Source organism: Hetaerina americana, unplaced genomic scaffold (genome assembly GCF_022747635.1).
Source record: "Hetaerina americana unplaced genomic scaffold, ioHetAmer1.1.p SCAF_7, whole genome shotgun sequence".
NCBI lineage: Eukaryota > Metazoa > Arthropoda > Insecta > Odonata > Calopterygidae > Hetaerina > Hetaerina americana.
The window spans coordinates 71,584,137-71,608,802 of record NW_027287316.1 but is presented as its reverse complement, the minus strand read 5'-3'; the positions used below and the strand labels follow the sequence as shown (position 1 = coordinate 71,608,802).

General features: G+C 41.2%; 1 protein-coding gene across 1 annotated transcript in view; it reads right to left on the bottom strand.

The window, feature by feature from the left end:
• LOC139696873 (E3 ubiquitin-protein ligase RNF19B-like) overlaps positions 1-24,666 on the bottom strand; it is a 113,115-nt gene that overhangs the window by 9,950 nt on the left and 78,499 nt on the right. Inside the window, exon 9 of the mRNA XM_071595752.1 lies at positions 419-689. Within this exon, the coding sequence (XP_071451853.1) occupies positions 419-689 (271 nt within the window). The remainder of the gene's footprint in view (positions 1-418; positions 690-24,666) is intronic.

Sequence of the window (24,666 nt, the reverse complement as noted above, 5' to 3'; positions counted from 1 at the left end):
TCACGGAGATGGAGAAATGTCCCAAGAGATGGTTTTCTGATTGCACAGAATGTTCTGTAGTAGTAGAAGTTTTATGGGAGGTGACTGACAGCTAAGGCCATTTACGCCATTAGGGATGGATGGGAAAGGAAGGGTGGAGAGAAACCCAGCATCGGCATTGGCCTACTCTTGTCGAAAGGCACCAAGGCGTCTGCAGTTTAACGTTTCATCCGACGGACTTCATACTCACCCAAAGTGCTCTCCACAAAGCACCTCAAGTAGGGACCGGGATACCACTGAAAAACATTTGTTGTCTCCAGGATTTGAACCTAGGCCCTCTCAGTGGGAAGCCTGTACCATCCTGATCCCCCCAGAATGTTCTGGGAGGGTAATTAGGAGGTTGACGAATGTGAACACCCTGTATAAAAAATGAACTGACCTCCAAGCCCTGATCTGCCGAGGAGCCCGTGGTTGGAGGATCCATCCACTCCAGGGGTCTGCGGCCTTGAAGCCCCAGCACCAATAACTCCTAGCCCTGCGACGCCACTGTCACTTTCATCAAAGTCAAAACGGACTCCAGCTGGTGATGTGGAGACACCGCAGCCACCAGACCGGCACAATGATACCGGGACAACACCGTAGACATAGAAAAGGAGGATGGGCACACCAATCCCAACAGCTAAACCAGCCAACACTGGGGATACGACGATCTAAAAAATAAAGATGAAGATATTTAAAGTATCTCCAAAGAGTCCAATCATACAAAAAAATCTGAAAAATGACTTCTCCTGGACAGAAATGAATTACATAAAATCATGACCTCAGATTGTCCTCATCCCTACAATTGGCTGGATGAAATATGCAAATATGAACAGAGATAACCCTTGGGTGTTTGTATCCGAATTCCATGATTATGCAATACATTAATACAGTTATGAATAAACGAGCTTGTCATAAATGCGAGTAAAGATTCTTCCCTTAGACTTGATTTATGTCTGACAAACAAATGAAGACTATTTCAAGTTTCCCATTTCAATTTCTAAAACCGTAAGATTGTGTGCCACCAAATGATTGCTTGATGACAAAATTAAGAGTAAAAGCATCAATAATTACTGTTTAAATTTAACTCTTCCCCGTTGACACCTACCATTTAAATTAAGACTCTTTGGCATTGATCATGGGATCGTTTAGTTCCAATTATCACTTTTTTGTGTACATAATTTTCTACAATGTGTGCAATGAGATAATTACCGGCAAACCATTAGAATTAAAAAAATATCTGACAAGTAATAAACGTGACATTAACACAACACAACAGCCTGCTTTTACTTTAATTGTAAGCAATATTGGAGCACAAATGCATACACCATGCAAAATATTGTGCTCGAATGAAAACATTAGAGCATATAATTCTAGCATGTACTATTAAAATTTTCTAGATTAAGGTTAATGTACGCAATAAAATGATAATTCAACGATTTATTAATACTATGGGCCTTTTCTTATGCGGACAATTGAAAGAAATTGTTTTTAAAACTTCAGAATATTTTCATCCTAATCTTTAGGCATACTCAATTCACATGTGTAATGCGGGTGGGCTACCGACAGGCGCTCATAATTTTTTAGGAACATATTGCAATATGGCGATATTTTAGTAAATTCCTAAAACCTTTCCAAGTTTGCGTAAATATGAAGCTATATAAATACTATTTTAACGATAACCATATTAATTGGAAACAAATACCAACGACAGTCATACAGAGTACACATTTAGAAAAATAAATCCTTCCTCAAGACATTTGCAGATACGTAAATCACAGAGCGTTGAATAAACAGTGGCAGCATTTCATGTAAGTGAATGCGTTGGCGTGGTTTTAAGGAGTGCATTAAAGACAGAGTATCATAAAAATATTATTTCCCGAGAGTGACCCTGAGGAAAAGAGCAAAACATTTTCGACTCTTGCAGGCACTGTAATGACTTTCCTATGGAATTCCAACTTGTAACAAGTATTATTTTATATATGAGAAGGGGAGACTGACATCTAAAAAAGGATAAAATATAACATTCCAGTCAATACTAGCCAACTACCAAGGGATACCATCATTTACACTTAATTATCTTCAATGAAGGTAGTAGAGTGTAAAGATTGGGATGCACCAAGGACAAAATCTTAATGCTTCTTTTAATGCCACTTCTGATACTTAAACTACAAATTTCACAATAAAAGTTACGCAAATTAAGAAATCAGCGCAATAATTAGTTGTAGATTAAAGAAGTAAATCATGTTCTTATTTACGCCTTGGAAAATGGAGCATGGTCAACGTAGTAATTCACTGCCCATAAAAACATTTATTACATGCGTACTTACTTACATGTTTGCCCTTATACTTCATCGGGAAAAAATCTAATATGAATAGAACCTCCTTAGATTATACGCTTTTCAAAAGACGATGCATAACTCTTGAGCGTTTATTGCTAAAGGCCACTACACTTCAGGTACGCGCAAAGAGCCCCAGATACGTTTAAGAAAATTAAGAGTAATGGCGTAAGTACTCGAGAGTAAGGACTCGAGAGCATGAGATTTAAATCAAAATTGAGGAAAGTCATTTTTATTTTAGGTCAAGAAACGATGTTTCGTGCGCGGTGATTTTATAACAATATTGAAAAGGATCCCATGTGTTCAAAGACTTCAGAGTGAGTGAGAGAGAGGAGATTCATAATGCGAAATCTCAAAGGGGTATACCAAATGTGCCGATGCGAGCACACATCGATATTTCCTCGGTTTCGCCGTACACTAGGCTCCGACAGGAGCACTCTTTCGGTTAGAAGGGTGAATCAAACAGCCGATATTGCTTGCGCCATAAACGACGAGTAAACAATTGTCTTCTAGCATAATTAAGAAAGAATTATTGGAGTGAGAGGGAACTCGGGTCAGTTTGATGCCAAATGAAGGTGCCAAGGATAAAAGGGTCTCAGGGAGAAGGTCTCTTCAGGAAGAAAGCACACTTAATTTCAGGAGGGGCTTTTTGAAAAATTTTTCTCAGAGGAAAATTTATATCACTGTTCTGTGGGATGGGACAATTGCATAGGATTCAACCGTGGAATGCTCGTACAATACACGTAGTAACAATCTAATGAAGGTTCCATGGGTTCAATAGCTCAACAAAACAATGGATAATGGACAAAAGGTTATCTTAAAGGTCTGAAAGTAGATTTACCTGGTGGGAGTCCGCCAAAAAGTTATTGACAAGACGATAAACAACACGGACGTTGTTACCTTCCATGAACCTTAAGTATTGTTTAAATGTGTTCAGTGAGCGCTAAATAAATACTGGGAGCCCAGAATGATTTATTTTTATTCACACTGTGTTCCATCGGTAATATACTGCGCCATCATCCAACTTCATGGGTTTTCGATGCTTCGATTTGGTGTGATGACAACTCGGTATACATTAACTTGTTTTCGGACAGTCATCTTCCTTTGACCTCGCCTCGAGTATATTTATTTGCCTGAAGAACATTTCTTCGGAACCACTCCCATAAAGATAGAGCAAGAGAGATTGAGAGAGAGAGAGAGAGAGAGAGAGAGAGATAAAAGCGGAGAAATGTTTTGGAAAGTGTCCACTGAATCTTTTCCACGGAGTGAAAACGACTTAAGAAATGGGAAAAGTCTTACCTTTGACATGAGGCAGGGCTGAGATTTATCGAATTTCCGTGGATCCCTTGGGGAAGAGAGAGGAAGGAACCATCGGAATACGAAAAAGTCTTGAGGGCTACGGATGGAATTCACATGAAAAGAAATCCATCGGCGGAAGTAGTTTCCAAATAGTCATGACGTATCATGAAAGAGCATGTTGACAAAACTGTAAGAAGCTACTTGGAGACAAATTTGGATTTTACTTGATGATAATCTTTTGCCGCATCGACAATAAACAATATCGTACTTTTTACATTACTTGGAGTCATCTGCACTCTCTTCAGGAAGCAGGGGGGTGTAACGCACCACATATTTACATGCTTTCTCAAAAAGGGCCGATCGTACACATGACCTTCAAATTAATCTTCCCGTACCTTCTCAAGGAAAAACAATGAAGGAAAAAGGAAAGAGCTGAGGGCAAAAAGATGACCCAAAATCAAATCACGGACGCTTGTAGGCGATCGATTCGCACAGCAATACATTACATTTTTCAGCATTACTAATGACAAGAAATATTACGCAATCAGCTGCGGTTCGGTACCGATCGTTCGTACTCACAAATTTTATTAATTTTTCATGAGCTTTTCTGTAATACCTTGGCATTACTGTAGATTATTATTGAATAGTAACATTGTCTCCAATTTATATTCAATTTTATTTTAAAGCTCTTTTACTGCAAGTGCGATAACAGGTCTCACATAATTTTAACTTAATAATCCCTAGGCTTCCGCGACGTCTATTTGATGAATTCATGCTGCTTCCGGGAATTACCGTCGCGCAGGTGAGTTGATGGACAACTGTTTCGCCCCCAGTCCTGGAGGCGTCTTTAGGTCGATTAGGGATTGTACGAAACAGTTGTCCGTCAACTCACCTACGCGACGGTAATTCCCGGAAGCAGCATGAATTCAATTTTAACTTGTTCTACATTTCATTATGCTATCCCGCCATTTCAACAATTGTGACTACACATAATAAACAAAACGTACACACTTTCACTTTCCTATCCACTCTCTGAATAAACTTTACAAGCGTAATCACTGTTGTTTTTTCATAACTATCATTCCTTTGTCTAAGGAGCCATGTGTCGAATCACTAAATTTTAGTTTCTTCAATCTCATGCTAATTCATTTATTCAGGGACACAATTTTTTAAATGACATTAATAGACACATTAAGTACTCAACAATAAGTTAACCTAATTATATTTACGAGCACTTATGTCTCTGAGATTTAACACAGAACAATTATTTTGGATTCTACACCAACCTAACTCAAATGATACAATACTACGCCCATTCCCAAGAAAGTATTTTTCCCAGTTTTTCATGGAGGTATTCTTTCTCCCGATGGATCCCCAAATATGTAACAAATTTAGTCATTATCCAAATTTCAACATATCGAAACATGAAAATCCAATAGCTAAATTTTTACAATTTTGAGACAAATTCTTATGAAAACCTATACTTAATAAAATATTCGCCACCAAAAAAAAGTCTGTTATAGTTCAATTATTATCATTTTAGCTTAAAGTGAACCAATAACCAGCGTAAAACGTATATATAGAAGCGACAAGGAAAAAAAGTATTCATAATTCACATATTTACATATCCATCTCAGATATATTTTTTGATACGGGTATCCAAAGATGGGACTTCCAACCGAGACCGGAAAATATTTACAGCAAACTTGAAAAACTTAAGGAGAAATGATCCACTATTACGTGAAAGGAGCATAACAAGATATTAGAGATGAAAGGGATAAAGTTTACCCGAAGAAAGAAATATACCGCATATTGATATGCCAAGATGTTCGTGCAAACATGCAAGATGTATGAGACCGAATCAAAATCAAGAAACGCGACGCGGGGCTCCAAATTACCAGCGGAGAGGAAAAAAATGAATATCTGAGATGCTTGAGCTAATAGGTCGCGACTATTTGCGGCAGAGATCTAATTTTCGCATTTAACTCCTGCCGACTGCCCTGCATAACCAACACGATTCCAGTTTAAATATTTCCTTCACCTTGTTCACACATTGCCTTGCGATCCAAGGCGACCCAGAGATTGCGAATCCCCGACATCCCTCTTTTCCGCGTGAAGAGGATTTGCTTTCGCCGACCCGAAGGAAGCGGAGGGAAGGATCACCACCGGAGACATCTTAGGATGCGTGACGCGCTCCTCATACCCCCACCCTCGCCCAGAAATTATACGAACCGGCAAAGCGTATTCCCGGCCGCTGTTTACCTCCCCTTCCACGAAGTCCCCTTCCCGACCTGCACCACCGCGCCCAGGCAGACACAGCCGCCGGCTGGAGGAGGGGGCACGTGGCAGGGACCGTGAGGAAGGAGGCGTGGGGAGGAGTCGGGAGGAGGAGGGGGGTTCGGAGGAAGAGAATCCCGTCCCGCCGGAAAAACAGGAATGATCCCGAGACGGTTCGGGGGAGGGCCGTGGGGAGAGGGAGGGCCGGGAGTAGCGGACGAGATAGCGAAGGGGCCGCCGAAACGGAAGGGGGAGACGAGTCGGGACGGGGATATGACACGGGAAGAGGGGGAAGGGCCGCGTGTGACCTCCCGGTACCATCGATTAGGCGAGCGGCCTTCGGTGAAAGGTCAGAGGTCAACGGAAAACGTCTGCAGCCGCGGCGGTCCAGGACCTTTCGCGCCCGCAGACGACCTCGCCTCCGTAATAGGCACTAGAATTCAGTTTCGAGCGCTCCAATGGATGAGATTTCATCGCGCTTGTCCGAAAAACTCTTTAACGTTTCAAGGAGCATTCCAATGTTCGTCCCAGAGCCGAGATTCGAACCCGCGTCCTCATGGTGGCCAGGCCGTTGCGATTACACAATCGCAATCGGCATCGTGCTCTTCAATCGTCCTCTCCGCAGCAAAAATATTAAGAGCACGAGCGGGGCTAGTCTCAAAAGAAATGAGGAGAATTCATCCGAGTTCATCAGGCGACCGCTCTTGATCCCGAGGACATAAAATTACTTCCCGGAGGAGGAAGATAGTTCTTTCGCGCTTGCCATTCCCAGACGCGACCCCTCTCCATCCTTGCGTCGAAACTGACTGGTGGGTAGGAGGCCTATCAAACAGGGAGTTGACCCCCCTCCCTCCCAGAGTCCTCTCCCTCCGAGTTCCACCGGCCAACTAACAAGCAGGGCGAGGATTCGCCTTGGGATCTGCGGGAGGGAATAATCAACCCCGGGGGAAATTTTTACCAACATGACCACGCCACGCAAAAACAACGCCGCCGAAAGCGTTCGAAAATTCAATTGTCATTCGAGACGCCAGGGTTATAAACTTTGCAAATTTTAACGGCTAGAGGATTCCTATTTTTTCTTTGAAATGTTGAAACGAATTCCACTACAGCGATAACATATTATTACCATATGGCTTAGCCAATCACTGATAACTATTTTGACGACGTCTCTCCCCGGCTTTAGCCATTAATCTTTAATCAATTAATATTGTTTTAACATGTAATAACTTAAAACAAGTCATTATTCCATTTTTTGGCAATAAGTATTGACTAGTTTAATGTATAAGCTTCAATAACTTCAACTGGCATTGCAAAAAACATTTCCCTTATTACATAGTTTGTTGTATTCGCAATTGATTGATTGTATTTCTTAGAATGTTAATCATCATTATTAGGTTTTCTACATATCACGCAATTCTAACAAAATTGGCAAATGGCTCAGTATGAAGTGTAACTACAACTCATCTGAGATAATTTATATGGAGTTAACAATACATTTAAATATCTTTTAATTCATTAGAACATCAATACTTGAGAGTGCAACATGGATCAGCAATCTACTGTGCACATTTTTCCGGCTGCCATGAGGCTCGAACTCCTTGCGAGTTGCTGATTAACGGTTAAATTTTGAATGAGGGAGGTGAATTTAATTTCAATTATTATTATTAAATTAACTAGCAATATCAAATATTGATATATTACCCATTTGTAATCTACAATCCAGGCATATCTGGTACACTTCCATTGGCAAAGTAGTATAATTTATTTACATGTGGATATACTGCCGAAGTTAACTCTCACAAAAAATTCCGATTCGAAAATATTGAAACAACAGAGGAAAACATGACCACACGCTAACATTTGAAAGAGACCTATCTCAGACGAAAATGTAGGGAAGGGAGGGTTTAAGAGGGTGATGAACATTTCCATTCATAGTGCTTTCACCATTCGGGCCCACGGCATTTTTCAAGGGTAGACAGGACGAAATCATCTCCAGCGGGTTAGGCGGAATTCAACCATCAACAAAGTCCATTCGCTCCTTACAGTAACTGTTCATAGAATGGATCGCAAGTGTAATGTAGAACTGAGGGGTCCTAAAATTCAGTCCCTTTCAGTCCGATGTATGGAACCACTCTTTCAAGTCATGGGCTGTTTGAAGGAAAATGATCGCACTGAAATTACTGCCAATTTCATTCAAGAATTTAATTTACGAATTTCACAAAATATTTCCGAATTTTATGCAAATTCATCAATGAACATACCTATAACACATCAAGACTTAAGTTCAGGCACCGATAATTAATTTTCCCACGAACGGTGGTCAATATTTGGCCCCATCCTTTCGGGACTTCAACTCCGAGAAACCGTACCCGCTCAATGCACATACATCCAAGCAACATGAAAAAAATGTTTGTCGTGGATGGCGTGAAAACAATATACGTCGGAATTAAAATAACTTTGATCATTCTCTTGCTTTCCACCCTTCGGATGAGATAATGTTTTCCCAATATGCACCAGTAAATTTACCTGAATTAGGCACGAATTAGATATCCATATGCTGGATGACATAAAAATTCACGATACGCACAGTCAAGCTTTGTTATTTTGTGCGGATTATATTGTGAACAAAATTGGTCACATATAACCCAAAAACAAACTTAGGTGGAGAAAAACTAATTTAGTCCAATTTGGGTAACAGGCATCGCATTCCTTAAAGTCCATCCTTATGTGCTCAAATAGAATAGCATTTTCAATCGGAAGTTCGTGAAACAACAAAGGTAAAGGGAAAATTACTGAACACTTCACGACAATTAATACTTCTCCACAAGTGAATAAAGACTAGAGTAAACTGAAAATTTGAGCAAGGAAGAAGGTTTCCGGTGACCGCCATTCCAAAGGCTTGCATAGAACGATGGCTGGTGTTGATTTCCCATTCTCACACCACGTGTCGAACGCAACGTCCCAAATTTAACCCGAGACGACTCGGCGGCGCAGACACCCTGCACACACCGTCATGTACTCAAACAGCTCAGCGCCGCCAGACTCCAATGCGATTGACGCTCCTACAGTTACAGCGGCACCCAACCGTTCGAGGGAGAAGCCGCTCCTCACGAGTATTGTATTTGACGAAAGGAAAACAACCTTTACGGGGCTTAAAGACGAACGTAATTCGCGTTTCGCCAGCGAGGGAATCCGGTTAAAAGGCCACCGCCTCCACTCCGTTCTCGCCACTCCAATCCCTTACGGTCACGTCCTCCCAAGCACACCCTTTATTGGTTGTACAAATAAGGGCACAAGCTCACCTGGCACTAAGCCACTGCGCTCGTGAAATGCACACATTCTGGATAGGAGTCCCGGTTCCCTAGTCATTACCGCCCTTGGTTTCGAAGAAAAATCTGCCCACCAAATAACTGCACAACTTGTGTTTTAGCCGGCACACAGACATCACTCAAATCGGAACCGGGGACCTTCACCCCGCGGATGAATCGTATAAACGCTAGACTACTTTTATTTGCCTTATACTCCACGAGTCGCCATGTGAGAGCGTGGCTAGCGGGTGACAGGAACACTGAACTTTCTCAAGTGAACTCGAGTGGATAAAAATTGATCGTAATATATATTTCAGATTACACTACATTTCTTTGAGTAATGCAGTCGGGGCACTTGTAATTGCGATCGAGAATTGTACGGGAAAAGAAATGAATTACATACATAACTCGGTTCATGTCTCCTGGTGCCTGTTACTCACGTTGTCAGTGACCTGATCTGCCGACATGGCATGGGGCACTAATAATCCCCCACGGTGCCACACGAAACTCAAGTTTACCACATCGTTCAAAAAGCCTTAGTTTCGCTTGCTACGTTCGTGTTTGAAGGGACTCCCTTCCTCGTTCTTCAAGCAACCCCTTCATAAACAATCTCCTCTATACAAACACAGGAGGCGAAACGTAGGATTTGAAAGATAACGACGGAAGACATGAAATGACACGAGAGCTCGAATCGCGGATGTGATCACCTGAACAAAACTCACTCTAACTCCACGATAATTTGGGAAATCGGTATTTTCCCACCAGATACGGGGACAATTCACCGACTGCGTCGCGGGATCAGTATGAGATGCGACGCCGACAAAGTTTCCCGGGGACCGGAATCCCGTTTTAAGAAAGACTTCCTTGAAACGGAAAGATCGGGAAATTACTCCACTCGAGCGATGTCCTCGGGGATAAAAATGGAGAACGCCATTTCATTGACTGGCAGGTACGCTCATAGGTCACGCTTTCCATAGGATTTCTCTCCCTATGCCCTCGGCTTCCCCTTCACCTCACGCACATTCTCCGAGTGAGTTCCTGATGGCGTCCTCGTGCCCACCGCCGGATGGCTTACTTGGCGCCACAGAATGACCGCACGGGAACATTTAGTCGGCGAAAGCTTAAGAGTGACGTCAAGGATTTTAATGACGGCAGTGCGGGTTTCTTCCGCTGAGAGAGAAAATCAAAGAGAAACGGGTTCAGGAAATTCGCAAACACATGAAAAAACATCCAGCGAGAAGTCGCTAACATGTGACGGTATTGACGGGATCACCGAAATCCAAGAGGAATTTTAAGATGACAAATTATTCTTTGCCGAACTTTTACCAAACGCATTCTTGTTCCTTCGAAATGTGACTTCGTTAGACGTGATCTGGTATCACAGTATGGTTAGAATATTAGAACGTCACGTAATAATTGGGCAAACGATGAGAAGTCAAGGGCATAAATCGAATCCAAGATGTTGCCAAATGCCACCTATTGAAATATAGAGTACCCGCTTATTCGCTTCGTTACCGACCCTGAAAACTGCAGCTGAAAGAGGGCTGATTGAAAGCTGGGATAAAATAGATATACCATTATTGATCTCAGTATAATACACGTAACACTAATCGTAACTGTCTAAATGACTATGTAACAATACTTTGAAACAGAAGCAAGACATTATTCATATGCAGCTCATTCTTTTCCCATACGCACTGTTGCCGTATCCTGTTTAAGTCAATCACCTCTTCCGATCATCCAGTCAGTTTGCCTTAATGTTAAATCAGGGAAGATTATCGTCTTGAAATTTCACCAGCAAACCTGAGAATAGGTGGCACGTTTATTAAGGAACACTTGATCGATCGGCATCCGACTGAAGAGGGCACATGAAGTAAGGAAGTAATGAAAATTAATGAAATTGACGTTCATGGATACGTCAGATAAATATGCCCTGAGTTTTTGAAACGACGAAATAATTTTCCTTTCATAGAACATAAAATTCTCATTTACTCAAAAATTAGGCGAGAAGAAATTCACCAAAGCCACTGGAAGTAAATCTCAAATTAAGACATCAGAACGATGTATATAAAGAACTGTCATTCGATTCTTTCCATAATTGAGGTATCTGAAGTTTAAGCGCGAATTATGAATACAATCTGAAATTTATCACTTTCTCGTGCAAATATTATTCCAGAAGTTCTCTCGGGTTTCCCACCGGGTCAAGTTGTAGTGCACCGACGTTTCGAAGGCTGACTCTGCCATCGTCTTCAGGGTGAAGTGACTTCACCCTGAAGACGATGGCAGAGTCAGCCTTCGAAACGTCGGTGCACTACAACTTGACCCGGTGGGAAACCCGAGAGAACTTCTTGAATACCATACGCCGGGAAAACATGAAATCCTTCAAATATTATTCCATTTCATAATAGCTATTGCCGATCAATCTCTACCTGACTCTCATAATATCACTAGGGTTCAATATAACACCGTTTAAAAACCTTCACACCAATGTAACAAAGTCTGACGGATTTATCTTCTACTGAACACGAAAACGTACACATTACAATGGAATATTTACATGTTTCGAGAGACAATTTTTTAAAATATCTCCTTATCCTGCCGAGGAGGGAAGCGAAAGGAATCAAAAGTGAAGTTTGAAGATCTTTGGGTCCCAACGGGAGCCCAACTTTGAGTAACAACGATGACGAAACCTATGGAGTGGGGGGAAGGTCAATATCTCACAACTATCGAAAAGGTGTGAAGGAAAAAACATTTTTGCCGTCAACATTATCAAGCTATCAATTCAATGACTGAGTTTAATTCATTATCGGAAATAAATAACACTAAAATAATTTAAGTTTTCCACAAGTGCCAGGAAAATTTCTAATTATTTAATTTCACACCGCCAAGTTTATGCGTATATTTATTGAAATATAGTATAGAGAGCTAAGAATAAACTTGCCAGCTAATGATGGATCATGCACTACGTACATCATGATTAACGAATCATTACCACTCTCTTTATCAACAAAATAATTTCGGATACTTCATTAGATTTCACGCTTAATTGCCTACTACGTATATGAATTAATTTACACTACAATAACGCCTTCCTCTCCCTCTCTCTTAGTCAAGAAACAATAATTAAAGAAAAAGTGCTAATATAAGGCTACGGAAGAAGTAAAAAAATGAAAAAGCAAACATTTACTAAGGAATGGATCAATTAGATGGTACTGTCCTCTAAAACTGAAAAAAAATTAACCGAGACGAAAAATTGCATCCTCTTATTGGCTAGATGTTTCCCGAACATCAACATTGTTACACACACGCACAACGAGGATTGCCATTTAGACAGAGAACTGACTTGAAGGTATACTACTCATGACATGACATTTTCCCATCTGCTGATCTGCATGTGGACCAGGCATAACTGCACGTCTCTCTATTCCGAAGTCAATTCGAGAAGAACAAGCTGTCAAGTGACTGATTTGGCGTGGAACTTTGATTCCTTCGCTCCTTGAGGCGCTCATCGGATAATAGAGGCCCAACACAATTGCGGAGACTCGGGAGGGTTAACTCAAACAAGGCTCGAGCGTTGCTTGTCTAATTAAGACCGTGCACGGTAATCGTAGGGACAGCCGTGATGCGCTCAGAAATACATGAACAGTTGCGGGACTGTTCGCGGTGATGGCAATCATTAACGTGAAATGGAGGAAGATTTGCGCTTCATGCAATGGTAGGAAATGCTGAGAGTTACTTTCGGGTAATCAGATACGCATAAATGATGGCAATTAAAATTCAGTTTTAGGATTGATGTCGTTAGTTTTTTAAAACATTTCCTCCGTTTACGGTAGTGATGAGCATACTGTAAAAACGACAGGGCCAAACATATGATATTTGACGAAGCTCTAAGGACGCATTATTAGACAACTCCGTTGGATATTTACTAAAAAGGCCACTAAAAATTAAATGCTCTTTGACTAGTGCTGGTGACAGCAATGAAGGCAGTCAAGAAAGGTTGCTCCGTGTACATATTTGACGCAAAAGCGCGAAATCCAAAATCCTACATGAATCGAATTTAAGTATTCCAAAGATATGTGTTTGATATTTTTAAACCTTTTTAGGACAGCAGTCTTCACAAGACATCTAACAACAATAAAAACGGGTGCCAAGTATTCAAAACTATTGCATAAGAAATACTTAAGCATCCAAAACTATTTTCGAACAGGCGATATGTATAAGAACTAGTTAACATCTCTCCTGCACTCAGTGTGATGGTACGTAATTTAATATGTATTCAGTGAGTGAGGTAACAGGCCGAGTAATATCTCAAGAGTAAAGATCTAGGTAATATCTCAAGAGTGTGAATTCGATTCAAATACCTAAAATTTATCTTCTGTGACACATTAACTCACCCTGATCTGAATTAATAAATATACACTCACCTAGTAGATAACAAATAGTTACACTTTTCCACTAGATAAAGAGAGAAAGTGTTATTATTTGTTCATTATTATGTTCCGATTTCACCATATTATGCCTGAAACTACGCATTTTATAATCTCACTTCGCCAGTAATCGCTGAAATAATTTCACGCATTACTTAACTGCATAAAAAATGAATGAGTATGGATTTATCACTCTAATTCCCTCAACAACCACTCAACTATGGCCACCCACTACCGTAGTAATACACATACGATTTCCCACGGCAGTAAAAACCCTTATTTATACCCTCAAGCCATTAACTGGGTGCGTTAATGTCGACTGATTCTATGGGTAAATTCTGGCGCTTCGACTCAGGCAACCCGATCCTGAATATTTTAAGGTTTATTAAAATTATTCATGAAACGCTCAAAATTACTGAGGCCATTTATTCCGGGTTATGCACCTCACGGAGAAATTGCAAAAAAAACATAATATGTTCTCAAAATCCCAATTATTCTTTCGCAAAAAAAGTAGCAAACGACTAAAACGGGCTCTTAATTAACGACCGTAGTCAATTAAGAACTGCGTAGCGATTCGAGAGCAGCAAGTATATTTATTTGCGTTCAACAGTTGAGGTCATTTGCCTCGCTCTGTATAGACAGTACGGGCGAAGGAATGGGAAAGATGAGAAACTAAGGACAGGAATCAATGTTGCCACCGCCGCAAGGTGAACAGGGATTCTCAAATTCCACCATCACACTCTATGGAAAAAGCATTACACTCAATATAACTCCTATATGAAACGACAATGCAGAGAGCGAGCGAAAAAATTGAAGAAAGTCCTGGCGCATCGGAAATCGAAATGATATATCTATACTATACATGACCAGTACGGTATCAACTGAAAAGACACATGACTTAGCAGATTGTATATATCCCGGAAAGACTCAAGACTAGATAAATCATCTCAATTCCGATGTGGTATTGGTGGCGGAGATTAAAAATTAAATCCACTGCGTGTGCAACAAAAACCTATAACAAAAGAACTACGGAGAGCAAAGCAAAAAAAATACGAAGGATATCTTATTCCAACATAAAAAAGAAAGAGGAATAATTTTAATAAACGACACTCGATGACTTAAAATAATTTGCAAAAGAAGGAGGCGTTTAAAAGACGAAAAGATTAACATTTCATAGAGCACTCGTGCCGCGATTGCATCTCGCGTGTCGAGAGACGCGAGAGCGGGAATTACGACACACATCGGGGACCGAAGACGATAAGCACGGCCAATCAGCGGTTTGGGTTACATTTCGGCAAATGCTTTTCACATAAGGACTCCCGAATGTGAAACGAAAATTCACGAATAAATTATTTCCCCCGACCTCAGCGGGAGAGATTAAACGAACAAATGGCCCGATCCCCGCTCTTTACAATCCGTGCGAAAACTTCATTCACCGAAGCAAAAGCGTGAGGAAAGTGGCACCGAAGTAAAATACCGGCACGCCCCCAGCCCTCATGTATGTCTTCCGAGATGAGGGGGAGGGGGAGTGCTAATGTGTCGAGATGAATGCGAGAGCGCATTCCGAAGACTCGCTACGGCGAAGGGATAGGGAGGGTGGGGGTGGGGGGGGGGAGAGAGAGGAATGGAAGGAGCCGGCTGGCGGAGGGAACGACGGGTGGCGAGAGACGTAGCGAAAATACCACGAGGATCACATTGGAATTGAAGCCGGAAGCGCCACTAAGCCCGCAGTGGCAGTCCGCCGAACTGCCCCGAGCCCGTACCTCTATCGATTCTCAAATGGTGAAGAGATGCTGGCGCTTGCCACCCAGAAGCTGGTTTGGCGACGACGGGCATGCGGGGGGAAGGCGGGGGCGGGCGGGCAGGGGTGGGGAGAGAAGCAGGAGGACGGGAGGCGTGGGAATATATGTTTTGGGAGGGAGGCGCAGAGAGGGAAGGAGATTTTCGGGAGAAAAGATAAGAGGTTTTTATTTGGGCGAAATTAAGACGAAATGGTCTCTTCAAGGAGAAAGGAGGAGAGCAGGGATAAATGGAATAAAAGGAAACGGGACTGATGAATCATCTCCCTCCAGAGTCATGACCATGGAATCCCTCCGTCCCCAGGGGTTTTATCACTCAAACCTCGTCGAAAACATTAATGCGCTAATTAATACGGTCGAGCGAACCGAAGCGTCATCCGTAATTCGGAACGCATTTTCGATCGGAATGAGGGCCGGTGACAAAAATAAAATTAAATCTTCCGCGTCGATATCAATAACATATCCCTCCCATTAACGACGTCACCAGATAAATCCAACTAACAAATTAATGACTCGTGCAATGAGTGGACGAGGAGAGCAATGAGATTAAAAAAAGCTGAGAAACCATAGGTGGGGGAGGGATAACTATCGAAAATCGTCCTTGTGGAGACCATAAAAGGATATAAACGTTTTGGGGGAAGATTTAGGAACATATAACAGGTAACTTGCGTAAGAAAATAACTTAGGAAATAGTTAAGTAAGTGATAGAGATTTATAAGGGGAAGAATGGAGAACGGCTGAGGACCAAATGTCGACGATAATTTGTAAAGTTTGGTCGTGTTCCTGGGTGTAACTTTAATGAAGAAATACTCCATGCCCATTTAACAAATAAAAATGGAATTCTATAGTGTTAAGTATTCAAATCTATATCAAATATGAATAAATCAATGGGGTTGCATCAGTTCTGGACCTGGTTACATCCTCTTCCTTCTACCGTCAACACACACCCTACTCTGTTACCTACCCTCTTCCCCACAGAGACTTCAAAAATAACTTTTAATTTTTTACATTAACCGTAATCTCCAGTAAATAACCACATATATGACATTTTTATTTCTAGTCCCAGGCTATGACTCTCGCAGCTGCCACTGAGAAATTTCAAACATTCATTTATTATCCTATATTAAAGCATTAATGTCAAGTATTCCCCATCAAGTGAGTAATCAACTTTTTAAAAAATACATTCAGTGTGTCGCATCAGAAATGCCACATTGACCTAGAGTCAATCAAAACTGAAAGTAACAGATATTGCAAATTTCTCATATAAATTATATAAACTTCATCAAGATAAAACCAGTGCCCTATAGTCACTATATACTTGCCCTAACATCCAGAAACGAACGAATCCCATCACGAAGCAATGAAACGCATGCGATTATGGGACGGGAAAAATTGGTTTTATACACACTGCTGTCTTCCAATAATTTCAAGAGAAATTTAGACATCAGACATTTAAACATTGTTCTATATTATTTTTGTGCGCATATAACCCCACATACAAACTTACATACGAGCAAAATACTTTTTAGCGGTAGCACCTGATTATCTTGTTTTGGGCGAAAACAGATTTCAACCTCGAAATGAATTACATGCGACGAATTTCGGTTCAACGCAATCAATAAATAAATCTGTCATTAAAAGTCAACGGAAAATTAATTTGAGAATTTTAAGCGATTAAATAAATTATTAAGTAAGAGATTTTCAACCTAGATTTTTATCAATTCACTTATCAAGATGAAACTAGGCGGTCGAATCACCAAATATATCAACAAAGTTGAAAACAAATTACTTCTAATTATCTAATACTCAAATAAAATTTGTCTCTGGCATAACTTTAAGGAATTTGCATTTCATATTGCAATAAAATTTTTAATGTTATACAGTAATAAAAATAATAATTCAATGAAATTTGTCAGGAAATAAAAGTGTGTGGAATTACAAAGTCAATAATTTCATTTCATCTAATACTCATTTTTGTTTTCTTCCATTGATTTTACAAATGCTACTTTCTTCCGGGTGGAATAATCACGATAATGAGGAATAATTGATTAAAACAAGCCTTTGACTAATTTAAATGAAGACTAAAACACGGTTCTAGCTCAACGATTAAAAAAATAATATCTTCATATCAAGTGCATAATAAAATGTAACCATACCGTAAGAATCTTCTTAAAATTAGCATAGAACTGAGCGCAATTAATACACCCATGTCAACTCACTTCACTTTTAGGTTATGACCGAGCTGAAGATTCTAGGACGAACCAACGCCAAGCGCGTAGATATCCACAAAACAATGATCGGAATCTTTACTCCTGATAATGCTCGAACTGATCAGACAGAAGCTCACTGAATTGAATCCACCGGAAGAACTGTTTTCTCAGGGATTAACCGTCACGGTGGCCTCGATTTCCTTCCCATGTGTCAGGGATGTAATAGCGAAATAATGGACTAACAATCACGACAAAGAACTCAAATACGATAAATGACCAAATTTCATCTCCAACTTCATACACTTTACCAATCTATGACCATTAAACTTGAACGTGATACATTAACATGATGAAAAAGACCTAGGGCATCTTTGCATTCGTAAATATAACTCCGAGTTCGTCCCCATTGGAATAAGTCATCAAAGTTCAAGGATAAATGAAAACTGAGACTGGGTAAAGATTTTACGGCTTAAAGATTTACGACTAATTATTCATCATTTCCTTTAACTTTGACCTTAGGCATATAACCACACGTATACATTAATTTTCACGGATATTGAACGCGCAGTACACGCCTATTCGTTTTATAATCTTCACCAGCTCCTTCGAGACTGCGGGACATCCACGTAGCTCCACAGGGAAATTCATTCTAATCTTCGAGAATCCTGTTCGCAGAATCACAAGGGAAGAAACTGCGACGGAATCGTCAGGCTTAAAGGATCATTCGGTTGGCGGTTTTTGATGGTTGTTCGAGACAACTGAACTGTCTCCAGTGCTGACACTGAGCCAGTGGTATACATCCTATTGCTTCAAGGATCAACTCCGTACTCTTCGAATCGAATGAGGGTCCCCTGGAAAATAAACCATGGACCGGGACTCGTGGATTTCTAGGATTTGAAAGATTTATTTTTCGTCAAAGACGGGTTGGGGGGGGGGGGGAGAGAAAAGAAGGCGGTGAGTCGATTGACGCTGTTTGCCAAGCATTAGGGATTCGAGGTCACGGACGCCACGACGCAAACACACGGAGGTGGAAAACAAGGGAGTGACGCAAAAAAGAGGCGCACCAGAAAGCGGCAATGCGCCAATTAATGAGAGCAAGTAGGACGGATGCAAGATCTCGGGAAAATTTAATAGAGATGGGAAAGCTTGTTGAGCAAATTAATTAGTAATTCCAAAAAAAAGAATCAAGAGTGCGAACAAGGTGATTCGAGAGACAAAAGAGACGGTCCCGTCGGCTGACAATACATCCTCAATGGCAAAACTTGCCATTGGGGTGACGCTTGAGACATTTTTGCCATCATTATCTCCCAAAACTAAATTCGTAGAATGCTTTACTTAAGCATCCGAGAATGAAGCTAAGGCGCTCTAATAACCTTTAAAAAATTCCTAAACATATTAATAAATGTACCTTATTTAACTGCTCTTTCTCGACTCCCTCAGTAAAATTTAGAAATGAAATCTTTCTGCCGCAGGACTAGCCTAACTCATTTTATCATATACATGATCGAATAGGATGTGTTATCATATTTTGAATCCCTTGCATGGAATAGTGTCCGGGCATGGTAGCCATGTCAATCAGCACGTTACTCTATGCTGCTCGGGTGACCTTATCTAGGAATTCGTTTTCTTGCCGAGATGTGAGCATTCTGTTGAATGACAGAAGTTTGCTGTCCAACAAACCAACAAATGTATCACCATATTGCAATAATTATGTACTTACAACTTGAGTTTCGCCCATGCAATTATTCGCGCGGAAAGAGGAAGGAGTATACATGCAAGGCTTATTTGGCAATAAAGTTTTCTTGAAATGTAAGAGGATAACGCCCACTTCGTCATGACACCCAAATGCAGAGCACCGCTTCGCGGCTGACGTGGATAGATGAGGATGGTTTCTTCAGTTTTTTTCATAGCTTTTCCACCTCGATTTTCAAGCGATGGCCGATCTGTGGGCATTCAACTAACCGGTTGAACCGCATAACAGTTCTCGGAGTCCCATTAAAAGAGCGTCCACAATTATATCGGCGAATCATTGAAAAGAGCTCCGAGCATTCTCTTTCATGCCACTGTGATTACGATTGGAGTGATATAAGACTTCAACGGAGAAAGAAAAAAAATCGCGACTTCATGGGGATGATTCATGGAAAAGTCTCTCGGAAATGGTGGATACAAAGAAATATCTAGCTCGAAACAGGAACAGTGAAAGGAATAAAAGTTTCTCTGTCCACTTCACTGTAGATTTTCCTCTGCATTTCAACGATCCTTGGTTTCGCGCTTAAGGGTTAATTATACCTCAGAGAATTTACATAACAGAGAAGAGCCGAAACGGCGGTAGCCTCAGAATTAGTGGGAGTCGTGAGAGGCATAGATTATTGGCTAAATTAAAGATGTGCACCACCAAGGCCCAGTGGTTGCCGTGTCGGCAAGTATGAAGGGATGAAAACCATACGTTATTCGTTCCTCTTAATTAAAGGCACACAATGGTCTTCATCGTTTAAACTAATGACCGAAGCACCATGTGCTGAAATTCCCAACACGACCAAAAGAGATGGGGGAAACATTTAAAAAATTTGCCAACATTGGAGATCGAATCCGTGTCAAGAGAAAGGAATAATCTGCCGCAGCCACGACGCGAACTGATTCCCGTATACAAATCTACAGGATTCAAATCTGCAGATTCAGGATTACTTTCGTTTATTGAAAATCACCTTGACCGCGACATACCCAGTCGGGACTATTACCCAGTCGGCCCTAGTGTATTTAAGTATTAACAACGAAATTCATTGAAAATTTTTCATTTGAAGTAGTGGAATATAACTTTAGGATATAAGGGAGATTAAAGGCGTAACTATCTCCCATCCACTTTTAAGTACGTCCAAAAAATGCACCCTTGGAATATCATTCCTCATGTAGAAGGCGCGGATGTTATTATATAATACATATTTAATTAAAGTAAAATTAAATTATTTACTCTAATTTGCCATTGTGATCACTCCAACAATTATGAGAATAGATCTGGCCAAGCTTCATTTGACATTACCCCGGCTTCAAACAAAGATGGCAACATACGCAACAAGCGAGGTTGAGTAATCCATCCAAGTAATCCATGTCTCGTGCTTCGTAGCACGCCGTGGAATTTTCATTTCTACCGTGAGACTACTTGCGAAGGCTTCAAGGAAGGCGGCAGCAGCAGGCCGCGGAGATGGAGAAGACAGATATAGCATACATACACTAATTGGATTCTCTTGCGTTAAAAGTCCCAGTCTGGTAAATGATATATTTCAAAACATATCCCTTATTGCGCTTACCTGTGAACCTAAAACTTGACGGCTGGTCGAGTGTTACCGGAAGACCATTTTTTGCTAGATTGCAACATTTCCTACCTGGCACAGGAGTATACTACTCAACATCGGGGATACTTAGTTGATGAAGGCCCTGAGAGAAAGTCGACTGATTCCTTCAAACCCCACGAAGATTGGCTTGAATCCGATGATGGAGTAGAATCCACAGTTTCATCAATAATAAATAAACTTTTATCTAAATGATTGATGTGATACGTCCATATGGAGAAATTGATCGATCTCTCGAACGAAAACTGGATGGTTGGGTTTCACGAAAGGTCTTGGCAATAATTTTTTTTTTTACCCTTAAGACCTTTCACACAAAATCATCGCCGAATTTGGATGAAACGATTTTGTGCAAAAAAACACCGTAAACAGCGTCATAATCATGAGGCAAATTTGGATCGTCTTGGGCTACTCAGTTTTCACCAGAGTTCTCGCTCATAATCTTCCTCGAGAATATATTGGATTCATGAGGTTATAGAATGAAATCAACCAATCGAAACTCCTGCTCATAAAACCTTCACCGATGTGCGACCTTCGGTCAGTTGTGCATGGGAACGAACTGAGATCACCACAATTTTTTTCTAAATCCTTGTTTACTTACGTCGTTTATGATCTGACGACTCAGCAAGAAAAAAAATGGCTCTCGGTCGTCATATTTTACGATTAAGCTGACACAGGGGAAGCTACTTACAAACAAAGATTCTTAGACCCGTGTGAACTCCTCATTCAGTTCTTCATTCAGCCGTTGATTGGAACCCATGTTAGCATCGGAAACGTTTTGCTAATTTTTTTGCCAAACTTTTTGCTTATACCGCATGAAAAGAACATTATCATTGCTTGTTGTCGGATGGAAGCCGTCGCGAACAGCCGCCCGCCAGAAAGAGAAAATTGGACGATTGTAGTTTTCGTAGGAAGGCATCGGAGAACGTGACACGAACACCACCACGTCCCACCTCAACATTCCCATTCAATACACTAACCCAATTCGCGACCCCATAGAAAGAGTCCTTTGCCGATTAATTCCGTTCGGCCCCTTAGTTTTTTTTCTCTCCCTCCCGTCGCCATTGTCTCGGTTCCTCGGAGCGCGTTGAAGTAACCTTCAACGGCTTGCCCTCGCGCATCCTCGACGACGCGATCCCCATGCCCTCGCGAGAGATTGGAGGAGGGCGTCTCACGAAATTGGAAGTGGGCGTTTTATGAAACGAGGGGCACGACACAGCGGCGTAGAGACGGCGAGAAGAACGAGACGCGACGGGAGAGGAAAAAATATGGGAATGATATTTACCGAAAATCACTCGGGGATAGAATAGAGGATGCGCTCTGAAAATTACATTGAAGCGAAGGGAAGACTAAAGAAGATAACTCTTCTCCGTTAAGAGAAAGGGATTATTACGGTCTTCCGATGGAATTAACTGCAATCTACATGAAATATGTATTACGAAAACCGAGGAATAAGCGACAAATATCCTGTGGTAGAGGGGGGATAAACATTAAACTGCTTTTTCACATTCACAATTTAATTTTCATATTTCCATTCCTTCACTGTCGTGCAGAACCGTCGGGTATAGTCAGCAGCACTCATTATTTGGCAAAACATTACGTAGGCATTAACCCATTAAGGTATAATAGCAGTCAAATTGCTATGGACAAATATCCTGGTACCTGCATCATTGATTATTCGTTTCCCAGTTTCGTACAAATTCTCGTTTGCACCTACGATTACACACCTACAATTAATATAAAAAATCATAACTTCCTTTATTGAAATCTACTCCTTCCCTCATGATTTTACCAATCTAAAAATTGCAGTTTTTTATACTGTCTTAGGCTGAAATTAATGAAAAACTATTCCTTAAGACAGAAAAATAAGTAACTTCACACTATTTATTATGTTGGTAAAACCGGGTTTCAATGCACTGGTGTCATCTTCAGAAACCTAGCTGCACGACGACAAATTACGCGAAAATTACTGTATTTTTCAGTCTTTGAATTTTAGTTTGTCAAATAATGCTCTTGTTCGCACGATTCCTGCCAAATAAGTCAAGATTGAAATATCAATTATGTCGCAGGCTTCATTCATACAGAGGGGAAGAGATGATTCGGAGAATAATTTAAGATGATCTACCGATACACTTGTTAGATATCTAAAACCAGTCACCGAACGGAGTGACTAGACGGATGATAAAAAAATATTGTCGACGCTAACCCATTCAACTACATAGTCAACGGCGAAACAGAACAAAATTCCGCATTAAAGTTTTAAAAGATTTTTCAGGGCGACCACACTCACCTGAAGATCAGACCAGCCGAGACAGCACTTCAGCATTCACCGATACCGTCAAAGCTAGGAGTGGGGGGAATACAACGAAACGAGCAAAAAAAAGCTCGCCGAATGTTTTCAACGGCAGGAAAGTAGGTTGAAGAGGGTGGAGAGTAAGGGGAGAGGGGGAGCACTCATCCGAGCGCCAGGGTGCGTCTCATAAAATGACCCTGGCCATTGATCACCATTCCCCTACGGTTGACGGAAAACCCAATGGAACGGAGACCGCTTTTTTTTCGCCAGGGACATTAATTTTCCTCGAGAAAGGGAGGAGAAGCCATCTCCCCGGAAAGAAAAAAGATACCAAGTCCAGAAGAGGGAACGAATTCGTTTACTAGGTGGAAAGGGAACGGAGACGCGCGATTGGTTTCGCCAGAGCGACTCCGGCGGGGAATGGCCGCCGGGCTGAGGGATCGAAAGGAACCCTGCGCCCGAGAAAAACGAGGTAATGGACTACAACACTGGGTGACCGACGGACGTAGCGAAATCCCTTCGAAATGCCTACCTGCCACGGATGATACGTTACAGCCGCGCATTCTTCGGCATACGCGAGTGACCATCGCGATGAAATATTGACCATGGACCACGCGAGGTCACGCTTGGGCGGGTCCCGACGCACCCATCTCCCCTCCCGAATTGAGGGCGTTTACCCCAGGAGCCGCGAGAAACAGAGAGAGCCAGATCGCGTAAGAAATTTTCGAACGCACGCGGGAAATCTCGGATCAAATTTATGGCCAACATCTGAGGCACAGATACGTGACCGGCGGCCCGCACTTTGCTGTTAAATATAATTACGTTGATAGGCTGCTACATTTAATTTAAAATGCTTCTCAATTACTTCGTGTATATAATTACTAATAAAATAATTCTAATCCAAGAAGTACTTTCTATATTCACCACAATTTCCCAAACGTGACCCGCAAGTTCGGAAAATATCTATTGATAGGAAAAGGCTTTACATCAACGATGTTAAGTTACAAGAACTCAAGATTGTAAGTTTCGACAATCCTGCTAATGCTCGTCTTTCTATCCACGAGCTTGCCAAGAAAATGGTGTAGAAAGAATCGAAATCCCCGCGAAATTGTTTTTGCCCGAATCAACTTGAGGAAACGGCTACGTTACAAGGTGTTTCAGGAGGAAGGTGCGATACTTCTGGAGGAAATGAGGGACGCAATTATGAGCATTATTTTCTCCTGCGAGCATACACGTATGCTCGGAAGGCATTAGTTAAGGAGCTTTAGCAACGCAAAACATTGATATCAATATTTTGGATGAAAAACTGAAGATTTCTTTCGCTTCATATTCACTGTTTTCAAGACGGAACC